A 17086-nucleotide genomic window follows, 5' to 3' on the forward strand; every position below is an offset into this window, starting at 1 on the left:
CCGTTTGGTCTCTCACTGAGCCCTCGGGTATTTGTCAAATGCACAGAAGCAGCCATAGCCCCATTGAAGAGGCGGGGCATCTGCATAGCAACATACATAGACGATTGGCTGCTGCTATCAGAGTCAGAAATAATGGGAAGAGAAAACGCCATGTTGACAGTGGATCACCTGATGGCTCTGGGTTTCACCATGAACTATGAAAAGAGTGTCCTGCAGCCAGCTCAGGCCATCTCTTTCATAGGAATAGCTCTAAACTCCACCTCGCACATAGCGTGTCTCTCAGTGAATAGAGTCAAAAAAATGCTATCACATGCCGGCATTTTTCAGATGGGAAGATATCTCCCATTCAGAAGATGCCTGCAGATGCTGGGATTAATGGTGTCTTCACTGGCGGTCATTCCAGTAGGCAGACTGCATATGAGGGAGTTTGAGCAATGGGTTGCATCACTGAGACTGAATCGAAAGCGCCATGCCCACCACCATATCAGAGTGACAGCAGATATTGCGCCAGCACTCCACTGTTGGAGAAATCCCACATTTCTCACTCAGGGGGTGTCACTGGGGCTTTCACAGCCAGAAAGGTGGTGACCACGGACGCGAGTCTCACAGGCTGGGGTGCCACTCACGAGGGCAGAGCAGTGAGCGGCAACTGGGACTCACGACAGAGGGGTGCTCACATAAACTGGCTTTAATTGTTTCTGGCACTGAGACACTTCCTTCCCCTGTTAAGAAACCACCATGTTCTGATTAGAACAGACAACACCACTGTTGTGATGTACATCAACAGAGGGCAGGTTACAGTCCCGTTGTTTGCACATGCTGGCTCGCAAACTGATCATGTGGAGCAGCATCAATCTGTTGTCACTGAGAGCTACTCCCATTCCAGGAGCTCTGAACTTGGGAGCAGACTTAATGTCCAGGGGGAACCCGCAGTACGGGGACTGGACCCTGCATCCACAGGTGGTGACCCAAATCTGGACCCGCTTTGGCCAGCCACAGGTCGACTTGTTTGCCTCGAGGGAGAACGCTCAGTGTCCACTGTATTTCTCCCTGAGGGACCAGGAGGCTCCGCTAGGGGTAGATTCAATTCAATTCAATTCAATTTTATTTATATAGCGCCAAATCACAACAAAAGTCGCCTCAAGGCGCTTTATATTGTACAGTAGATAGCACAATAATAAATACAGAGAAAAGCCCAACAATCATATGACCCCCTATGAGCAAGCACTTTGGCGACAGTGGGAAGGAAAAACTCCCTTTTAACAGGAAGAAACCTCCGGCAGAACCAGGCTCAGGGAGGGGCGGCCATCTGCTGCGACCGGTTGGGGTGAAGAAGGAAAACAGGATAAAGACATGCTGTGGAAGAGAGACAGAGATTAATAACAGATATGATTCGATGCAGAGAGGTCTATTAACACATAGTGAGTGAGAAAGGTGAGTGGAAGGGAAAAACTCAATGCATCATGGGAATCCCCGGCAGCCTACGTCTATTGCAGCATAACTAAGGGAGGATTCAGGGTCACCTGGTCCAGCCCTAACTATATGCTTTAGCAAAAAGGAAAGTTTTAAGCCTAATCTTGAAAGTAGAGATAGTGTCTGTCTCCTGAATCCAAACTGGAAGCTGGTTCCACAGAAGAGGGGCCTGAAAACTGAAGGCTCTGCCTCCCATTCTACTTTTAAATACTCTAGGAACAACAAGTAAGCCTGCAGAGCGAGAGCGAAGTGCTCTAATGGGGTGATATGGTACTACAAGGTCATTAAGATAAGATGGGGCCTGATTATTTAAGACTTTGTATGTGAGGAGCAGGATTTTGAATTCAATTCTGGATTTAACAGGAAGCCAATGAAGGGAAGCCAAAACAGGAGAAATATGCTCTCTCTTTCTAGTCCCTGTCAGTACCCTTGCTGCAGCATTTTGGATCAGCTGAAGGCTTTTCAGTGAGTTTTTAGGACATCCTGATAATAAAGAATTACAGTAGTCCAGCCTGGAAGTAATAAATGCATGAACTACTTTTTCAGCGTCACTCTGAGACAGGATATTTCTAATTTTAGAGATGTTGCGCAAATGGAAGAAAGCAGTCTTACATATTTGTTTAATATGTGCATTGAAGGACATGTCCTGGTCAAAAATGACTCCAAGGTTCCTCACAGTATTACTGGAGGCCGAGGTAATGCCATCCAGAGTAAGAATCTGCTTAGATACCATAGTTCTAAGATTTTCAGGGCCGAGTACAATAACCTCAGTTTTATCTGAATTAAGAAGCAGAAAGTTAGCGGTAGATGCATTGGCTCACAATTGGCCACATGCTCTACTTTATGCGTTCCCTCCACTGGCTTTAATTTCTCCCACTCTAACCACAGTGAGAGAGAGAGGGCTAACAATAATATTGATCGCCCCAAGGTGGGTATTTGAGGAGTGGTATGGAAAGTCTCACACTCTCTCCTTTCAGTGCTCTATGACAACAATTCTCTCCTTTCTCCAGGAACTGTTAGATAAAGGAAAGGCCTTTTCCACAATTAAAGTATATCTAGCAGCCATTTCAGCCTGTCATGTGGGCTTCGTGGATGGCCCAGTGAGCCATCACCCGCTAGTCCGCTATTTTATGAAAGGGGCACAACAACTCCACCCGGTTTCTAAACCTCTCGTCCCCACATGGGATTTATCCCTGGTGCTGGGGGCAGTTTCACAGCCACCATTTGAGCCACTAAGCCAGGTGGAAATAAAAATCCTGTCTTTGAAGACTGCATTGCTCCTGGCTCTCGCATCTGCGAAGCATATCAGCGATATTCATGCGCTGTCGATACACAAACAGTGCACCCGATTCACGCGGGATAACTCTAGAGTCATACTCAGGCCAAATCTGGCCTTTGTGCCCCAAAATCCTTATCTCCAATGCACCCCATTGGAGCTGGAAGCTTTTTGCCCTCCTCCTTTCTCCTCCCCTGAACAGGAGCGCCTAGATGCTGTCTGTCCAGTTAAGGCTTTATGTACCTATACGCATTTCCCACTGGATTGTTGAGGCAATCCAATTGGCTTATTCAAGCATAGCAACCTCTTGGGCCCTTTTTAGGGGTGTCTCTATAGAGGAGATATGTGCAGCAGCGAGCTGGGCTTCACCTTTGACCTTGACCAAGGTTTTACAGGTTGGATGTCACTGCACCATCTCTAGCCCACACTGTGTTATGTTTGGGTCCCCACGAGACCTAAGTTGGCAGTCAGTCGTTCAGATGGGCTTACCTGGCAATACGGGAGTCTGCATATCTTTGATAACATGAGTGAGGTGTCTCACCAGATCACCCTCCTTGCACGAAGCGAGGAAGAGGTGAGCTTATCTTGAATGACGGGTGACGCTGCGTCACACCCTTTTATAGGGAGGAGGGTGGCCCCTCCCTGACACAAGCGTCATTACTCCAGCCAATGCTGGCTGGAGTAATGACAGAGGCTTCTGAGGACAACGCTGAGAGAGCGTTCCCCACAGTGAGACGCCTCACTCATGTTATCAGAGAACAGAGGTTACGGAATAGAGTAACCTCAAGTTATTGTCTGAAGCCTTTATGTGCTTATAGTTTATCCACAGCATTCAATGAGTGTTTACTATGAAAGCAGACTGCTGGATATTAGGTCTAATGAATTAAAGCTACTGTTCAATCAGCTTTAGTTTGATTTATAAAAGACGTATCACATTTCCGTGACAAAAGCACTGCATAAAGAACTGCTAAACTAATAATGATTTTAAAACACTTATGCTACAGACCATACTATCTAAAATACGTATTTTTTCATTTTTAACAATGGCTTTCAATGTTACTTACACCCAAAGTATTTGGTGAAATAAAGGATTTTTCCTCCAGGTCATCTAGTATGGCAGAATGTCTTTTTCTGTTTCTTTAAATATTCTGATTACAGATAACCCATTTGAAGATAGGAAAGTTTAAAGAGTTAAATAATGATGTGTCATAGCATACTGATGTTAATGGGAACCTCGAAATCACTGAAAGGTAGGAGATGACTAAAGCTTCCTGCAGTGCCGTATATCCGTAGCTTACATGATATAAAGATCCTGAGCTAAACATGTGCCATCGTCCTGTAACCTAATGGCAGGGCAGCAACAAAACATAGTAAATGTAGTACTAGTGTTATAGCAGTTAATGTGTGTTTTGAAAGCTTGTCTCCAGTTTTCCTCTAGCTGAATGTACCGTGTTGTCTCTCTCTTTGTATTATTTTGCTCCTGTTTGAGATTTTTCAGCACACTACTGAGTTGCAGCTCTTATCTGTCATTTTCCTCTTACAGGACACTGTGTCCATGTCTTCCCCTGCCTTCCTTCTTTCTCTTTTTGTAAGTACCCTCCTTACTACCTTTAAAACTGCAGTTACATATATTCAAACAAAGAAGACAAACAAACAAAGAAGACTTTATTAAAATATTTCATTTAGTCTCTTAAAGTTCAGACTAAATGTTTTTTTCCCCACTTCCACTGCAGGATGGAGGCACCAGAGGGCGCCGTAGTGCCATAGAAGCTGACCTCAAAATGAAGAAATGAAACCATCAGTATGATATTGTACCAGTATGGTGTCCCTGAGATAAAGTGAAAAGACTGATCTCATTGTCTCTCAGTTGCACAGATTGTGGCTCTGCGTATGGTGCAGTGTAACCTTTGCTTGCACTCTAGATTAAAAGGATAGACTGCAGTGTGGAGATGCTAATTTGTTCTGAGACAGCCATACAGTCGTGGATTACATAAAGTATAATCCCAGATTAGAGTGGGAGCATCCTGAAAGACCATGTCAGACCTTTCATAGATATAGCTGCACATCACTCAGACGTAACCTGCTCTGAAGTTCATGGGGATGTAGAGATGTTTTAAAAAAAATGCTCCTATTATACAGTTGGGCTGAAAATTGAATTAACTGGGCTTGAAGTTGATCCCTAGATTAGCGTCCAGAGGGCAAAAAGTCTGGCCAGAGGGGCATGTTGATTTCAAACAGAAGTGTTTTCACTGCAGGTGTAAAACAAATTTTAATCTAATTTTAAGACTTTGATATCTTTTTTTTTTTTAGCATTACTGTAATGTTTGTGTTGGATTTATTTTATCAATGTGACACTTCTGTGAAACAGTACCTACATGCTTATTCTACTACATACTCAGTGCTTTTGATTAAGTGTTACATTTCTAAACTGTTGTTTACTTTAAAGTCTGTTAAAAAAAAAAAGCTGTTACGTTATACTTGAATTTGCACAAAACGTTTCCACTGTGCCAACCCAAAACCGACCACAGCGGTCACTGTTAGAGCCAATCACAAACTCTCATGCAAGCTATGTGCGCACAAATCGGTGAGAACAGTTGGCTTTTTTTGTTTTTGTCAGAGTGAAATTCCCCTTTTTTGCTGCGAGGCTGATGTTTCATGCACCGTAATTGAATTTGGAAGCTTGTAGTATTTTTCAGGACTGGCTTTAAGGAACACTAATACTAAACCCTGTGCGCACACCGAAGGAGATGCAGCGTTTTTCACAGCGTTCCCACTTGCTTTTCTTCAATCATGTTCAGTATTAATGACCCAATGAATAAAGCTTGTAACTTTTATAGAACCCAAGCCAAGATATTTCCAGGTTTAGTAGCTCATGATGCTACTCTGTCCTCGCTCTTCCTTGTAAATATGCAAAAGCAGACAAATGTTTGGTTTTTATGTAATTCAAAGTACGAGACGTTCTCAGTTTGTACATTTGGTCTGCTTAACAAACAACTCGTCTTAGATAAGCGTTTACAGTGCTTTGAGAAGATTTTAAGACCCTGTCACTTTTTCCACACTTTTAATTTTCAAGATTAAAAAAAAAAACAAAAACCCATCAATATACAATAAATTTCCCATAACCAAGCAAAAGCATGCCAGATTTTTCCCCCCCAAAATTTGTCTGAAAGTCTAAATCACAAGTATTTGATTTACAAAAGCCTTTAGATCTTTTACTCAGTGCTCTGCAGAAGTTTTGTTGATAGCTTTAAAAGCTTTTTATCTGTTTGGCTAAGTCTACAGACTTTGCACACCTGGATAAAGGCAGGTTATTCCATTTTTCCAGGCAAATCCTTTCAGGCTTTATCAGATTGGATAACTGCCATCTCTAGTTCTCTCTACCAGTGTCATGAGCGTCACATCTGGGTTCTGGCTCAGCCGCTCAAGGACAGTCAGTGGACTGAAGCAACTCTGGCTTTCCCATCTGTGAAGATTACGTCTGAAACTGTTGACCATTGGGTGCTTGGTCACGACCTGGATGAAGGCCCTTCTTGCTTGGCTTCTCTGTTTGGCTGTGGGGCGAACTCCAGGAAGAATCTTAGAGTTTCTAAAATGTTTCTATTTCACAAGCGACAGCTCGAGAAACAGTTCGATACCTTTGTCACTATTTAAGCCTCGCCACAATTTTATCTAAAAACTACAGAGTTATTTGAATCCACTGACTTGGTTTTTATCCTGACATGGAGTGAACTGTGGGACCTTTTACTGTATATGCTTCTGTATAAGGGTTAGAGTGAAGAATGAGAGGAAAAATACAGCAATTCAAAGTTAAATTACAATGAAATCATTTGAAAAAAGTGAAAACATCTGAAGACTTTTTGAGTCCAGTTTGAACAGTTTGCATCACGGCTACAATGCAAATTAGGTTCAGACCCAGTAAACAGTGAAGCTGAAGCTCACCGTTTGATATTTTTTGTGTGATATAGTTTTGAAATCCATGATTATTAGTTAGAAATTAAGAGCTGGTTCTTAAATAGCAGCTTAACATGAAGTGATGCATTCAAAGAGCCACCGTGAAAAAGAAACCAGACAGACCGAGAAGATTTTCTGATTATTCTTTAATTTTGTGGTATTTTTGGCTGAAAGCTTAACTTTGCAGTTCTTACTCAAGGGGTATGTCTGCACTGATTAATACCAAACCCTGACTCGTGTGTATCACAGTAAATATAATATCATTTACATGTTTGTGATTTCCAGTGTGGATCTGAATATATTCTGACAGTTGACATTTATAATTTCAGCAGTCATGAAGATGTATTAGCCAAAAATTTAATTTGCAACTAATTTAAAAAAAAAAAAAAAAAAAAAAAAAAAAAAAAAAAAATCACAAAGATGCATGCAACAGTAACAATATGGAGTTAATATGAACTTAAAAAGTGCTTGAGGTGAACCTGAATATTTCACAAGTATGACAACAGCTAAGGCAGTCTGGCAGTCCTAGTGCGCAGCAACAAGTATTAATGTCTGTATAGGGTTTGTGTGAGCTGAGCTTTTTTATTTAAAAAATATATATATATTGAAGAAAAAAGGGCTCCATAAGTTAGAATCACATTAATGATGACGTGATTTGACCAGAACATGGCAAGTAAAAATCCCAATTTTGGTTTCTGTCTGGATGAAATGATCATACTCACAAGTTAGCTGTGGAAAACAAAGTCTCCAAGGAGTTTAACAGTCTCCGTTATTTACAAAATGACACCGGGAGGCAGCAGTGCATCGGAGGACTACGACTGCTAGCACAAAGAGACAAAGCAGCTTCGTGCTTGTTTCTTTGAAAAACTCCCAGCCACTACTGACTGAAGCTACCACTATCGGATTAGGCTTTCTAATCATAACCATTCAATTCTTATATATTAGGTTGGTTTTTTTTAACGTTTATTTTTAAATTATCATTATTGTTATAAAAGATCAGAAGAAATTACGGGTATCGGATTTATAAAATATCTAGATTTGAGCTGAAAACCCATTTTTCTGGAAGCATCTGAGCTTTCAGTTAGGAAAACAAACACAAAACTGTATTGCAAGCCATTTAAACTCCATAAAACTATACAAACTGCTTATAGTGAAGATTCCCATATACAGCAGGAAACACTGAACTGCCTTTTCTTTCGGCTGAACTGCCATTCCTAAATGACCAACACAATAAACACCTATGCAAGCGCTGACGCAGGGAGCCTGAAGCTCTGCTGTAGGAAGCAGCTCCTTTTTTTGGCAGCACAAACAGAAAACAGCATATTCTGTAAAATGTTACTGTGCCTCCTATTGCTCGAGGTCCAAATGAGTGATTTGTCTATGTTTCAATCATAAATAAAATGTTGCAGACTAAAAATAAAAGACTACAGTACACTGTACTTCATTTCTAACAGGAGAGAAAATTGGATGTTTCCTCTATCATCTACTAAATAAATACACCTAAAATTTGAGCAAGGACACAGAAACATCCAAAATAAATACAGGTGAACTACAAAACCCAACCAGATAAAACATGTATGTGTGAACATACAACTGCCTTTGTAACCCCAAAGGGAGCCCCCTTATGTCATGCCATTTCTATAAGAAAGTTTAAAGGCTCTGAGACGTTGTACACGCTTCCACAGTGACTCCGCACCTGTCACAGCTACCACCACAGCTAGGGCCGGCAGCTAACATGCAACTTCACTTTCTACTATCGAATGAGGAGAGAAGGCACATCGTTCCCAGCGGCATAATCTCCCACTGGTTGTGCTGTACCCAAAGAGATTTCCTCACAAAGTGGCCAGATTGGATAAATTACACACTTAGGTAAAATACATTATTGTAAAGTCTGTAAAGAAACACTTTCTCCTCTCCGAGAGTCCTCATTTTCCTCTCTGACGCCCAACCAGTCGATGCAGTTTCTCACAGTTTTCCAGCCTCATTGTCTCCGCCTTCTGCTTTAAGCGATCGTCTCGGTACAGCTGTCCGAGGTTTGCCAGGTCTGATTCTGCAAAGGAAACGGAATGACAAATATGAAGCTGCAGCAGACTGGTAATGTAGCTTACCATAAACAGAGAAATAGATGGAAACAGTTGGTTTTATCCTGCAGTGAGAAACACTACTAAAGATCGAGAGCAGGACCAAAAAAAAACAAAAAAAACAAAAAAAAAAAAACCCAAAAAACTGCAGTTCCTCAAATGGTCACTTGAGGCTGGCTACAAAAACGTACTTTATTACAACTGTAAGGGAGATTCATGAATGTTGAGGGGTGTGGCTGCTTTAGTGACAGGGAAGTACAGGCACAAGCAGCTAAGTATGACTGATCAGCATCACCTAAGCTAATCTGATTCACTGCTCTGAACCCTCTGGACCATGTTTTTGCTGTTGGATCATTTTAATAGTCATGTGACAAAAAACATGGATCTGAATGTGGTTAAGCCTGCTCTCAGTTTTTGTCTCTGTGAAATTGATCTTACATGTCAGCACTAATTAGCAGGACCCTATGTCTCTGTGAGGCATCTGCACCGTCTATAGATGCACCAAGCTAGCTAACATTAGCTACGTCAATCTTTTATCTACAGCATGGGAGTGTGGCAGAAACTCTGGGAAGCAGGTACAATCCTCTACCAGCAAAAATCTCTGCAGCAGTTGAATCATCACACAGATATGGAAATTTAGTCCCATTTTCAATTTGATTTATATAGTTTCAAATCACAACAACAGTCGCCTCAAGGAGCTTTATATTGTAAGTTAAGACCATACAATAATAGAGAAATAAAATAACACCCTTTGATTAAGCACTTGGCAACAGTAGGAAGGAAAAATTTCCTTTTAACAGAAAGAAACCTCTAGCAGAACCAGGCTTAGAGAGGGGCAGCCATAAAAGACAAACTCTACATTTTCCTGGGCTTCAGATTGTTTTTACAATTTAAACTGAATACAATGTTGAGGATGTTAAGGATCTGAACTTTAACAAATTAGCAGTAATGTACACTGCCCCTCCCTTACAAAAAAGTAAGGGGGCCTTCCAGATAATTACTGCAGTGATTTGTATATTTGAGTTTGCAGTAGATTATTAAACAAACTATTTCACTGAGTATTTTCTTATTTCTTAAATAACAACTTTGGAAGACATATCTTGAGGTAGTGGAGAAGATGATACTTAGTTTCAGAAAATTATTGCCCTGCATACTAGGGATGGGTATCGTTTAGGTTTTATCCGATACCGGTGCCAAACCGGTACTTTTGAAACGGTGCCGGTGCTTAAACGGTGCTCAAACCGGTGCTTAAAGAATGGAGAACACAAAATTGGTCCAAAAGCCTCTCATGTTCAGCTGTTTTTTTTGTAAAAAGATAACAATGTTAGCCTTTTCTGCAGCTATAGGGCATATATGGTATCACTCTTGGCTGGAAGCAGTGCTTAAACAATGGAAAAAAAACACAAACTTTGTCCAAAAACCTCTCATGTTTAACTGTTTTCCACTTTTTCTTTGGTCATTTTAGCCTTTTTGGCCAGGGTGAAGGGAGTATCTACCATCAAACAAGAAGACAGCCGCATGTAACTACGACGGTGTTTGCTAGTTCACCTTACATGCATTAATGTAATAATGTGGTTAGCGTACTCAACGTTAATTACACACGAACAACATGAAGCTACTCACGCAGAGGAGAACGGCTGCTGCTGCCATCATCATCCTCATCATTTCTGCTACACTGGCAGGGCTAGGGGCCAGGACTCTACTCTTCGGGTTTTTGGGGGATGTTGCTAACTCCGGGTCCGATAACAGGCACCACACCCGCAGTAGATGTGCACGGTGTGAGGTCTCGCAGCAAGCTATCAAACACGGCAAATTTCTCAGCTTTAAAAAAAACCGCTATGCGTCGCCAGGTGTTTCATCAGATTTGAGGTGTTACCTCCTTTGACAGTATCACAGTATCAGCTTAAAGCACTTGTTGCAGGCTGCTGAGTTTGCATCTTTGGCTGTGAAGTACAGCCAGACTTTTGATCGCTTCTCCTTGGACATTTTTAATCTGTAGCTCTGCTCTAAAAGAACGTACGTACCTGGCCCCGCCTACTATCCTCGGAAACGTAAAATGATTGGCTAGAATTGGCTCAGGAAAAAAAAAGCACCGAAATAAAGCACCGAAATGTGCACTGCTTTTCGGTCTGGCTACTACCGTTTATGTCAGAACCGGTGCCATCATGGCACCGGACACCGGTACCCATCCCTACTGCATACTAATATACTAAATTTAAAAAAAAAAAAAAACAACAACAATCTAAAATTGGGTCAAGAACTGTCCAAGACTACTAAAACCTGTAAGCATAGTGGTGAATCATCATCTTTGAGAAAGGAATGGGGTCAAAATAAAAAAATAAAATAAATGAATCTAATCAGAGATTACTTATGTGTTAGGTGAAATTATTAATAAAAAAAAAAAAAATAACAGAACTCACTGCTCAAATAATTATTTAGCTGTGTAGCCTTAAGAAAACCACTTATCCCCAATCAATGGACTTTTTTTTTTTTTTCCATTTCATGATGGCACAGGCATATTCCAAAATGGTAATACCAATGTTAGGCTCAAGGTTTGAAAGCATGGCTCAAGAAAGCCCACATAGTTGTCTGACTCTACCATCATCAATCCAAGATTTTGGCAAAAAAATTAATGCAACTCTGGATGGAAATGAATGTCTTAACACTGTAAAAGCTTATCAAAATTTATGCCACAGCAAATGTAGGCCATCACCAAAGCTAAAGGCAATCTAATTAAATATTAAGCGGGTGGGGATTTTTTTTTTTTTGGCCCAGCAGTTTATACTCCCCATCTAAACAAAGAACCTGTTTGCTTACTTTGCTGTTTTTCTTTCCAGCAGCTGCTCTGCAGGTGTTCAATATAGTCGTTCTCGATGGTTTTCTCGAGCTCCTGCAGTGCAGCGCCACGGTATTCCTTCTCAAAACCCTTGTCTACATAGTATGGTACACCCATGTGCTGCGTTTCCCTGGACACCACTAGCCCCATGGCTCTGAAACCAAAACCAAACCAAATTAATTCAGTGGATTTACAGCGTCAAGCATGTCAAAACCCTTAGGATGGCTAAAAATCACAGCAGTGAGACCCATATGTTGTCAAACAGACTCACGGCTTATAGAAGAGACTGTAGGGCGGGTTAGTGGCCATCATCTGAGTAAACACTGATATGAGGATTAGCACCAACACGGGGAGAAGCTGCAGAAGAGCTGTGAAGGTGTTCTGTGGGAAGATAGAAATCAGCGCAGTTTACAAAGCATGCAATACTGTATGTAGGCTGCAATGATTACGCCGCACTCATGCCAGCGCGGTATTTCTACGTCTTTGGAATACGAGCAGAAACAGTAACTTAAGGGATACAGTCATGTTAAAAAGGAATTCCAGAACCTTTCAATGCTTTTCTGTAGACTCATGATCAAAGAATTAAAGACGACAACAACATAATATTGAGGCTGTTTAACAGGGATTTCTCCTCATGCTTAGTGAGTCACTGACCTGACTCTGATTTTCCTCCACCACCTCCTCGCGCCTTTCATGAGCACGTCGACGACGAGGCTGATAAAACTGAGAGTAGGAGGCTCCCTGGTTGGTGTACACATGGATATTTCCTGTAGAGAGACACAGTTCTATGGAATCGGCACTTAAACATAAAAAAAAGCATGTAATATACCTAAAATAAAGCAGTCAAAATTAACCATAAATACTAATACTGCTGCTCATTGTGTTTTCATTTGTTGGAAGCTCTATTGGAAATATTTAAATTGCAAATTTATTACAAATTGCCCACTAAAAGCCACCTGGAATAGTGACCTTTTCAGTAACCTTCCCTCCCATCATACCTGTGGGAAACCTTCCTCCGAAGAACATGTTGAAGAGCTCCTCGGGGGAAATGTCAGCCTCGAAGTCCCTGTGGAAGCTGCGGTAGTGTCCGTGCCGACTGTGGGTGGATTGCTGGGGTGCGTTCATACTTGCAGACTGATCTCCATACTGATCATACTGCCGCCTCTTCTCTGGATTGCTCAGCACTGCATATGCATTACCTATTGCTGTAGGGAGAGAGGGGAAAAATTTGCGATGCATGAAGTCCAAAGCAAAAAAATAAGCAGCAACAGAGCTAGGAAAAGAGCAAAACAGTGGATTCAAATGAGCAGCTCCTGTACTTATGGCCATACAGGCTGTTATGACAGCCAGATTTAATAGTGAACAAAATCGGTGCTGATTCTCATGCAAAGAGCTCCGAGAAACATTTTCTTGGATTTCCAAACAGATTTGACTGGACTTTAATGTTCATCTTTGGATCAATATCTGCAGTGTGTCTCATGTCTCTCCCTCTGCACCTCACAGTCATAAATGAATACAAACTGCCTAAAAAACACACACACACACAAAAAAAACATTTCAAAGCTGCGAAAGCTTAAAGCCCTGATAAAATCCATTTTAAATGAGACACTACCCGCACGAGGTTTCAGCTGCTGAGCGGACCACAACCTCTAACTTTGGTGAGCCTTTATAAATTTCTGCATTTGGTAGAATACAATGAACTGGGCAATAAAAGCTCATTTTGCTTTTTTATCGCCAAAGCTCGTACCTTTGAAAGCATCTGTGGCTCCCGGAGCAAAGTTCTTGTCAGGGTGAAATTTCAGGGCCAACTTCCTGTAGGCCTTCTTCAAATCTTCATCGCTGGCACTTTTGTGCACGCCGAGAATCTCATAAAAGTCCTTACAATTCTTTATCCTGCAAAGGGGGGGAGAATTGTAATGCATATCAAATATCTCCAGGCTTCTTATGACCTCTTCTTTCTGTTACTGCATATCTGTTCCGCTTTGAGTAAAACATAATACTTAGTCAAGGAACGTGACAGCAGTGAATGTAGTGGCATGTTTTGCTAACAGAGCATTGTTTTGTAGGATGGAGACCAATCAATGGCGCATGGTTAAGCTTTGATGAGGAGCATATAACCAAGAGCTCTGTTACTGGGAATCTCCATAAAGTTTTAGAAGGAAAATACACTATACTGCCAAAAGTATTTGCTTCTCTGCCTTCACACACTTATGAAGTAGAGTGAAAAACCATTCTTAATCCATAAAACTTAGTATTTTGTAGGCACACCCTTTGCAAAAGCTTCAATTCTTCTGGGAAGGCTTTCCACAAGGTTTATGAGTGTTTAAGGGAATTTTTGACCATTCTTCTAGAAGCACATTTGTGAGGTCAGACACTGATGTTGGACGAGAAGGCCTGGCTCAAAGTCTCCACTCTAATTCATCCCAGAGGTGTTCTAACGGGTTGAGGCCAGCACTCTGTCCAGGCCAGTCAAGTTCTTACAAAACAAACTTGTTCATCCACGTCTTTATGGATCTTGCTTTGTGCGCTGGTGCACAGTCATGGTGGAACAGGGAGGGGTCATGACCAAACTGTTCCCACAAAGCTGGGAGCATGGAATTGTCCAGAATGTGTTGGAATACTGAAGTGTTAACAGTTCCTTTCACTGAAACTAAGGGGCCAAGCCCAACTCGTGAAAAGCAATCCCTCACAATAACCCCCCCTTCACCAAACTTTACACTTGGCACAATGTGTTTAGTCAAGTACTGTTGTCCTGGCAACCCCTAAACCCAGACTTGTCTTTTGGATTGCCAAAAGAAGAAGTGCAATTTGTCACTCCAGAGAACGCATCTCCATTGCTCTAGAGTCCAGTGGCAGCGTGCTTTATGTCACTGCATCTGATGCTATGCATTGAGCTTGGTGATGTAATGCCTAGATGCAGCTGTTTCCATGGAAACTCATTCCATGAAGCTCTCCACACATTGTTCTTGAGCTAATCTCAAGGCCACATGAAGTTTGGAAGTCTTTAGTTGTTGACCTTTGAGGATTCTTCGCCTCACGTTACATGGTCCCTATGGGGCCTTCCACTTCGTGGCTGATTGCCTGTCATACCCAGTCACACAGCTGACTGCTGAATATTTAGTAAGGAAGAAATTTCATGACTGGGGTTGTTGCACAGGTGGCATCCTATCATGGTATCATGATGGGATTCACCGAGAGAAACGCATTTTTTCATAAATGTTTGGAGTAGTCGTCTGCATGCCTGAGTCTTTGATTTTATACACTTATGGCCATTGAAGTAACTGGAACACCTGAATTCAATGATTGGAATGGGCGACTGAATCCATCCATCCATTCTCTTCCGCTTTTTCAATTCAGGGTCGCTGGGAGGCTGGAACCTATCCCAGCCGCCATGGTTGTCCATCTCTCCTTAGCCCTGCAGGAGACTAGTGACCTGTCCAGGTTGTACAGTGCCTCTCACCCTATGGCAGGCAGAATGGTGGTACAGTGGTTAGACTGTTGCTTCACAGTAAGAAAGTCATGGGTTTAAATCCAACATCTGGCTGGGGCCTTTCTGCTCGAAGTCTGCATGTACTCCCCGTGTTTGTTTTCTCCGAGTACTTCAGCTTCCTCACACAGCCCAAAGACATGCTGTTAGGAGGGTTAGGTTAACTGGTGATTCTAAATTGCCCATAGGTGTGAATAGCTGAGTGAACACTTTTGGTAATCTAGTGTATAAACAAGAGCTCTGGTACCAGGAATCTCTATAGATTTCAAAAGGAAAATATGCAGGATCTCGCTGCAAAGGGACAAGATTTTTAGTTTTGGAAATGTTCTGTTTTCTGACTGACTAATCATACTTGAGAACACTTCACCTGCCTGCAGGTAAACAATCTGAGTTGTAAGCCAAGGAGGATTTTATTTTCCAGAAATACAACAATTTATTTAAATTCACATGCATTTGCAAATTAAGACCAATTGATGACAATTGAAATGAATATAGAAGTTTAAAATAGTAAACAGTCACCTGAGAACACCTTGGCGCTGCTCCTCGGTGTAGCTCTTCTTCTCGTCACCACTTGCATTATTTGTTTCACTGGTTCCAATGTCCTCATCTCGCCATCCTGTCGGTGGGGGCACATGGTTTGTTTCTGGAGCGGCACCGCCTCCATTTCTCAGTATGGCATCTATCAGCACTACAAAACAGCAGCAACAGTTGACAATCAGCTGAAAATCCAGATAAAGGAAAAAAAAGGGAAGAAAGAAGATGGCACATGTTTAAACAAGAAAGGAAAATTATTGTTAGTGGCCATGGTAATTTATCTCTAAGACTCCAGGGGACGGAAGACCATCTTTCCTGCTGAAATTGATGTTTTAAAAATGAAGGTGCTGTCAGTGGAATCCCTTCAAAATCTGCCACAGGTTTTTAATTGGAGAACTTGAAGGTCACAGTGTTTGATTCACAGTGTTTCTTACCTTGTTGATCTTGGTCTTTTCTTTCGTCTGTATGTAGGGTAGGGTGACATTACCTGTGCATCGTGCATAATGCTGCAAGATGGGCTGTCTTACACGTTATGTTCAATGAGCTTAAAGTAATCCATGACAGCATAATCATTCCACTGAAAATTACAAGTTACACAAAGATTTTTTTTCTAAACACAACGCTGTCCCATAGTTTGAAGCCCCAAATCAGCATGTATCAATATATAAATAATATCAAAGCTAGGTGGCGAGTCCTAATCTAAAATAGCCGTTCTGTGCATCCACCCATCCATCTGAATATATGTTTACTACAGTTTATTTTTTGGAAAATGTTAAGTACTGGGCCGACGTTAGCAAATAATCTGGCCGTGACTGCAGTATGCGCGTCAGCTAATTTTACCTCTGGCCCGGGTGCTGGGGTAAATGTTCTGCGCCTCATATAGCAGCTGCAACGCCCGATCTTTCCGTCCTGACCGTAAACACAGCTTGGCCTTCTCTATCAGCCGGTCTGCTTCTTCTTTGTCCATGTCAGCGGTATTGGGCTATTTAGCGGAGCAAGTCGCTTTCTGCTCAGGTTTGTCCCTGTACACTGAGCGTCTATATCATATGGCAAAGCGGAGCCGCTTCAGCTAACGTTAGATAGCCGACTAGCTTTGGTTACAGACAGCAGCTGCGTAACATTAGCAAGGCGCAATCCTGCAGTCACTCAAAGTCCTCGTCTCTATCCGATTAGCAGACGGTGGCGGTGGTTGTGAGGCTGCAAACAGGCCTGCAGCTGCGCCATTATTTAAGCTGAGAGTCTTGAAATTGACTGTTTGTCTGTTTTAGTGGCGTTTAAAGAGCCACCTTATCAAATTAAAGGGATCTCTCCGTCCAGTGATGGACAAGCGACGGAGGCGAGACCGTGGTGGCGTCATATCCGGTGTAATAAGGTTTAAAATGTGCCTTTAAAAAAAACATGCAAGTGTATATATGCACAAGGAAAAGCATCTGAACAAATAACTTCTG

General features: G+C 41.9%; 3 protein-coding genes across 8 annotated transcripts in view; 2 read left to right on the forward strand and 1 right to left on the reverse strand.

Annotated features, from left to right (window-relative positions):
- The window catches only part of brd8a (bromodomain containing 8a), a 21143-nt gene extending 14031 nt beyond the window's left edge, over positions 1-7112 (forward strand). For all 5 annotated transcript variants that reach the window (XR_269527.4, XM_005472147.4, XM_025910867.1 and 2 more), the window contains 2 exons: positions 4293-4337; positions 4483-7112. Coding sequence is in view for 4 of the 5 variants with exons in the window: in XM_005472147.4 (XP_005472204.1) it covers positions 4293-4337; positions 4483-4542 (105 nt within the window). In the remaining variant the exon portion in view is untranslated. The remainder of the gene's footprint in view (positions 1-4292; positions 4338-4482) is intronic.
- Positions 788-4292, forward strand: LOC112848041 (uncharacterized). The gene is made up of 2 exons (XM_025910870.1): positions 788-1081; positions 2281-4292. Exons 1-2 carry the CDS (start codon positions 817-819, stop codon positions 3018-3020), a joined length of 1005 nt encoding a protein of 334 aa, XP_025766655.1. The 5' UTR covers positions 788-816; the 3' UTR covers positions 3021-4292.
- Positions 6832-16998, reverse strand: dnajc18 (DnaJ (Hsp40) homolog, subfamily C, member 18). 2 transcript variants are annotated; one of them, XM_003446830.5, is made up of 8 exons: positions 16479-16996; positions 15624-15792; positions 13365-13510; positions 12616-12822; positions 12272-12384; positions 11889-11998; positions 11599-11771; positions 6832-8750 (listed from the first exon to the last, which is right to left on the reverse strand). In XM_003446830.5, the coding sequence occupies exons 1-8, from the start codon at positions 16603-16605 to the stop codon at positions 8626-8628; spliced, it is 1170 nt and encodes a 389-aa protein (XP_003446878.1). In that variant the 5' UTR covers positions 16606-16996; the 3' UTR covers positions 6832-8625. The 2 variants fall into 2 exon arrangements, with proteins under 2 accessions (XP_003446878.1, XP_025766654.1); XM_025910869.1 differs by lacking the exon at positions 11599-11771 and having other exon boundaries at positions 7678-8750; positions 16479-16998.
- Positions 16999-17086: the final 88 nt, after the last annotated feature.

Source organism: Oreochromis niloticus, linkage group LG10 (genome assembly GCF_001858045.2).
Source record: "Oreochromis niloticus isolate F11D_XX linkage group LG10, O_niloticus_UMD_NMBU, whole genome shotgun sequence".
Lineage (NCBI taxonomy): Eukaryota > Metazoa > Chordata > Actinopteri > Cichliformes > Cichlidae > Oreochromis > Oreochromis niloticus.

What these genes read in the sequence shown, in the direction of transcription:
- LOC112848041 (XM_025910870.1), top strand. Translation starts at nt 817, where the DNA reads ATGCTGGCTCGCAAACTGATCATGTGGAGCAGCATCAATCTGTTGTCA. An exon ending in GGAGGCTCCGCTAGGGGTAG is followed by an intron (nt 1,082 to 2,280) that starts ATTCAATTCAAT and finishes AGTTAGCGGTAG; the next exon opens with ATGCATTGGCTCACAATTGG.
- dnajc18 (XM_003446830.5), bottom strand. Translation starts at nt 16,605, where the DNA reads ATGGACAAAGAAGAAGCAGACCGGCTGATAGAGAAGGCCAAGCTGTGT. An exon ending in CCCCAGCACCCGGGCCAGAG is followed by an intron (nt 15,793 to 16,478) that starts GTAAAATTAGCT and finishes GCTGTTTTGTAG; the next exon opens with TGCTGATAGATGCCATACTG. An exon ending in TGGAGGAAAATCAGAGTCAG is followed by an intron (nt 11,999 to 12,271) that starts GTCAGTGACTCA and finishes ATCTTCCCACAG; the next exon opens with AACACCTTCACAGCTCTTCT.